Consider the following 6,000-nt stretch of genomic DNA (forward strand, 5'->3'; position numbering starts at 1 on the left):
CCAAAGAAAGGAAAAGAATCATGTGGCAAATGAAATGTTTCTTTGACACTCCATTATGTCATCTTAGCATCATCTGCTATATCCTACTTCATTATTTTCCATGTTGGACACAACTGTAAAAATAACTTTTTACCTCTTGACAGAAAGCAATTATATAGTTCATTTATTACAGTCAAGGCATACATTTTCTTGTTATTGGCCAACATAGCTTATCATGTAACTAACTCCAGAAATAGTGTTTTCTTTTAATTTGCTTTGTGTTAGACCATTGGAGAAATCAGTCTTTGCTCCTTTACTTTCATCCAAAAGCAAAATACTGTACATGCTGAATATCTGAAATAAAAACTGACAATGCTGAAAATACTCAGCAGGCCTGACAGCATCTGTGGAGAGAGAAACAGTTAACTTTTCAGGTTGTGAACTTTCATCAGAGCAGTTCTGAACCTGAAACATTAACTCTGTTTCTCTCTTAACAGATGCTGCCAGATCTGCTGAGTATTTCCAGCATTTTCTGCTTTTATTTTTTGCTTTCATGTTTTGAATTAGGCCAGGTTTGCAGTAATGTTTGACAAAGGAATATTTTCTTAAGTTTCACCAACAATGTATGTTTTGTGTAGTTTGTGATTGGTGAATTGGTTAGCTAATGCTCCCCTAAACTACCAGAAAAGTTTCATATTGGCCTTTTATGTTGCATTCTGGCCCAGGAGAGCAAAAAGCTGTTTGCTTTAATTGTGTCCTTTCTTGCTGCATATACAGATTCTGTACTTGCACATTGGTGGCAAGAAACAAAAGTAAGTGATACTGCCTACCATGAAACCCTGAGTTTATTATTGTTGAACTAATTCATGATTTAGTTTGTTTAAAAATAAGGAGTCACCCATGTAAGACAGATGAGGAGAATTTTCTTCTCTCAGAGGGTCGTGAGTCTTTGGAACTCTCTTCCTCAAAAGGTGGTAGAAGTAGAGTCTTTGAATATTTTTAAGGCAGAGGTAGATAGATTCTTGATAAGCAAGGGGTGAAAGGCTATTGGGGGTAGGCAGGAATGTGGAGTTGAGGTTGCAATTAGATCAGCCATGATAGTATTGAATGGTGGAGCAGGCTTGAGGGGCTAAATGGCCTACTCCTGCTCCTAATTCGTATGACACTGCCACTAGTTAAAGTAATCTCAATTAGACAACAAACAACTATTTGGCCTCTTTAGTTTGAATTGAGTAACTGAACTAGTTGAAGACAACTAAACACAGCAAAACATAGCACTTGGAATCAGATCAATCATTTGAAACATTTCAAAATGGATTTTGCAATGGGTATACTATCAATGTTTGTCTATCAAATTCCAAACTTCAGAAACAAGAAAGAACAAATACTTTTCTCAACCAGATAAAGCAGGTTTTTTGGAGATTCTGCTGTATGGGGGTGTGGGGGAGGAGATACAGTAGGGAAATCTCATCACATTTTTACCTTCCACAGGTGTTCTGCAGTGATACAAACGAATATTATATTATTGCCACTCTTCATTCATATTTCTCAAAGTAACAATGGTCTAATCAAACACTAGGACTTGGTTGTAAAATGTTGCTGAGTAAATGTGATGCAGATATAAACATTCTATTTTACTTAGACTAAGTGAAAATTCAGACACGACACATGTTCAAAATGAACAGTCTAGTTCAGTGATGGTCTCCACAGGTAATAATTAGAGCAGTGTTTCTCAAACCTTTTGGTTGAAGGACCGCTTTTCAAGTGAATTAGCAATCACAGACCCCAATCTAAATTATAGTACTATATAATACCCATAATAATATGAAAGTGCTACATATAAAGAGTGTTTTAATAACACTATTAAGGGAACAGATATTTACTCGCAGATATCAATGATATGGTGTGCCTACTTCTCACTACAGTATCTTCTATCCTTGGCAGTAGTATGGAGAATTCGGAACCCCAGGAAAACGGACACACAGAGAAAGCTTTAGGGGAGCAGGAGGAAAGCAAGAGCAATGGGAAAGTATACCACAGGGAGAGCAGTAACATGAGAGCAGAGCACTAAGGCAGGAATCCAGGGAGAGAGTAGGATCCAAGGGAGATTAGAACATGGAGAAAGCAGAAACCTGGAAAGTGCACTGGAGTAATAGGGTATGAACATGAGCACAGGGGGAGTAAAGCATGGATCCTATTGCCACTCACTGGCTTATTCTTGCTCAGGGCACCCTGCACAGTTACCCACCCCAGCCACCTGTAGGTTGATCCTTCATCATGGATGCCTTAGAAGGTGTTTGCAGGACACCAGTTTGATAACCATTGATTAGAGGAAAGAGAGAACATTCAGCCTGAGGGCAGGTTCCAGTTTATTGAAAGCACCACTTTTTTCAGTGGTGTTTCTTGTTTCATATTGCAATAGGATACTAAGGGCTTTTGGTAATGACAAAAAAATGGAAGGTCGCAGATCAGCACCCTGTCCAGCTTTCCTTTCTATTGAATACAACCTTTGGCAAAAGCTAAGACCGGCCTTGAGAAAACAACATTTGGAATGGGAAATAGCCATTTGGTTGCTTATGTCCAATCTGCCCCATAATGGCTTCTGCAATACTTTTTAGCTTTCTTGGGGAATGATTTGCATGACTATTCCCTAATCTCAAAAGGTACTTAAGTAAAACTCCATAATATCCATCCGTCTTGAAAGATACACTATTCACACCTGGCCAGCTGCCTTCCACAAACCTGTTCACCTGGCCCCACTTCAAGTCAAAGCAGCATAGGTACCGTTCTGAGTTTTCAGTGCAGAGGTATTCCTTGTCCACTCTGCTACATTTATGTTAGTGAAATAAATGATAACTGAGCCCTTATATCTATGCTTATCAGCATTCTGAAGCCGTATTCTTAAATTTGTTACCAGTAGCTTCACATTGACTGTGTACTTTCCTTGAACTATTTATTAATTCCCCACAATTCTTTTTTTTCTTCCTAGCTCTCCTATTAGTCACCATGTCAACGTTTCCTGTTCAGTAGGGTTTACTTTACTTTGATCTACATTAAAACTCATCTGCCATTTTTTACATCATATTTGGAGCTGGAATGGAATGATATTTTTCTATCATTTGGGAAAAGAAAGATTAGGCTTTTTTTGTGGTTGATGACGTGCGTTGACCTCATTGCTATTTTATTGGTAGTGCTACATCACTGCATTCAGCTTAACTCATGCAGCCACAAAGTAGGACCCTTGAATAGTTTTCAATGAGGAAGTATGAGAAATAATTCAGAGCTGAACCAATTTTTTCCTTTATTAAAATATGTCTGTTTACAATGTCTTGTAGCCTCTGGGATGAATCATTCTTCAGGTTATTCCGGAAGGATGGCTGTAGTACCTCTTGCCAGAAAAGTTTTAAATACTTATTTTCTTCACAGAACCAATATTTTAGCCATTCGTGGTTAAGGCTAATTAAACAGATGGACATGTGCATAGCTTTATTGGATGTGAAACAGGGGTTGGGGATGAAACCCTGTGATAAAAGAAACAATAATCTAAGATGGCACCATCAATCCTTTACAGCTGAATCAACACTGGTAAGTACAGACTTAACTTTGAAGGTGGATTTTTCAACGGCTTCCATGTAAAATCTGACTGTCTTCCCCCTCATCCCTGACAGAAGTGAAATAATATATTCATGCTTATTTGTGAACTCTCCATACTAGAACAAGGATTCTTTTTGGTCACAACAAAAAGAATTTTAGGAATATGAAAATTATCATTAATTCACCAGCTTCCCCCTTCAACTGTAAACATTCCCAGCACTTTTTGTTTGGATTATTTTCAAAATCTTTTTAAGTTAAATGGACACATTCTCCCCATCTTACTCGATCAAAGCAGTCAAAATGACGCCTGTACATGTAACATTCTTCAAATAATGGCAACTCATGTATTTTGGCCTAGCACAACTAGTTTAATCTTCATTTTAAAATATCTGTAGCCCTACCAGAAGAAGTTTTTTTGGCCAGAGTATGCATTATGGGGTGCAGGGGTGGGAGACAGCAGAGTGATGTGGGGGAGAGGCAGGGGGGAACATGCTTCCAGATCCCACAACATTAATTTTGACCCTTTAGAATGTGTCGTTCAGTAATTTCTAAATTCATCACAGTTACAAAGTGCTTTTATGCACTTTTGGATTTTGTCCCTACAATAAAAATGATCAAATGTGGGCTATGGCTACAGCTTAAGTTGTTATCTGCTGGCTTTCAGTGAAACCTCTCACCATTGCATGATGATATGAAATATCTGTTTTTCCAGAGCTGCATCAGCTTCTGCTAGTTTTCTAGCTTAGCATATATAGATTAGCCATTTTCTATTCGAAAAGTTACCTCCTTTTCCATGGATTCTAAAAGATTCTTGACAGAAGTGCCAAACATGTAGTATGACCCTCCAACTCCTTTAATTGTCCTACATCGTAGTTTTCAGAAGTTTAAAGGTTACATAGAAAATAGGAGTAGGAGTAGGTCATTCAGTCCTTCGAGCCTGCTCCGCCATTCAATATTATCATGGGTGATCCTCTATCTCAACACTGTATTCCTGCACTCTCCCCATACCCCTTGACGCCTTTAGAGTCCGGATATCTATCTATTTCCTTAAATATATTCAGTGACTCGGCCTCTCTGGTAGAGAATCCCATAGGTTCACCACCCTCTGCGTGAATAAGTTTCACCTCATCTCAGTCCTAAATGGTCTACCTCGTATCCTGAGACTGTGACCCCTTGTTCTAGACCCCCCCGCACCCCCAGCCAAAGGGAATATCATCCCTGCTTAGTATCAATACAAAACAATGTTTATTCCTTTGCTCCTTGGTTTTCTTCCTTTCTTCCTCTACACGAAGAAGTAAAAACTTAAGGAAAGAGGAGGAGGGGGTTATGATTTTTAAAGGTGCAAAAGTTATTTGGTTATAATATGGTATAGGATGTCCCCTTTAATTTGTTAAAGGCATGCTTAATATTACATATTTTCATTTTGTAGAGAGATCATATTGTTTGGGAGATTTCTCAGTTTCCTTGGTGTTTAGAAGGCAATCCATTTGGAAAAATCTTGACGGTAAACACCTGCGATCCAGTCAACACTCACCAAAAATGGAAATTTACCAACTATTATGAGGATTGATGGAGATAACAATGGTGATGCTAGCTTCTAGTGTCACAAGCATTTTTAAAGAGTTGTGACTGTTTGAAACAATATTTGGTTGGATGGACACCAAGATCAGTGAACACCAAACAAAGAACATTGAACCATCCTAAATAATGTGCAAATAAGTTTTAAAAACAAATGTTTCCAGGTGGGAACCTGAAAGAACTGGAACACAAAGGGAGTTAAGCAATACTTGGCTTCAGGCATGAACAAATATTTTTCTAATCTTACAGAAAATTCAAACCTTATTTTGTTTCATCTGCTAATGTGGTGTATTTTTCTATCCTTTTTTAGAAAACTGTGGAGAATAATTTATTGTAACAACGTCAAATGTAAATCTTCTATGAATTAATGTAATTTGGACATTTTCCCATTTGCTGAGTGTTTTTAAAACTATTCTTTCATATCTGTAAATAGAAAGGAAGCTTTAACTGTTCAAATCCAAATGACAAGAATGGGTGATAAGAAATTTTTTTTAAATAATTTTACTTTTAGGCTTTCAAGTTTTTTTATATTTCCTCATTATAACATTCATTAGAAACTTAAAAAATAATATTTTGTATGCAGTTTTCTGTTTCAAATTTGTTTCTTTAACTTATAAAAGCTTTAATTTCAAATGCTTTAGACAATATGTTTTACAGTAGGTTTTCGCCAGAAAGTTTTGCTAATCACTGCAATTCTGTAGGCCTTGTACAACTTGTAATTCAAATTTGTAAATCAGTTAATCACAACCAGGAACAATTTGCACCTAGCTGAAAGGCAACTGACTGATGGAAAATGAAGTACAAATAGTATAAGTTGCACAGCACATTTGTTGTGCAAGAACAAGCCTA

The 6,000-nt window shown here is 37.2% G+C and overlaps 1 protein-coding gene across 1 annotated transcript in view; it reads left to right on the forward strand.

The window, feature by feature from the left end:
* The window catches only part of galnt5 (polypeptide N-acetylgalactosaminyltransferase 5), an 89,643-nt gene extending 83,859 nt beyond the window's left edge, over nucleotides 1-5,784 (forward strand). The window contains exons 9-10 of the mRNA XM_078552204.1: nucleotides 3,406-3,564; nucleotides 5,003-5,784. Of these exons, the coding sequence (XP_078408330.1) occupies nucleotides 3,406-3,564; nucleotides 5,003-5,143 (300 nt within the window). The 3' untranslated portion in view covers nucleotides 5,144-5,784. The remainder of the gene's footprint in view (nucleotides 1-3,405; nucleotides 3,565-5,002) is intronic.
* Nucleotides 5,785-6,000: the final 216 nt, after the last annotated feature.

The sequence above is a fragment of the Cetorhinus maximus genome, chromosome 11 (assembly GCF_964194155.1).
Source record: "Cetorhinus maximus chromosome 11, sCetMax3.hap1.1, whole genome shotgun sequence".
Classification (NCBI taxonomy): Eukaryota; Metazoa; Chordata; class Chondrichthyes; order Lamniformes; family Cetorhinidae; genus Cetorhinus; species Cetorhinus maximus.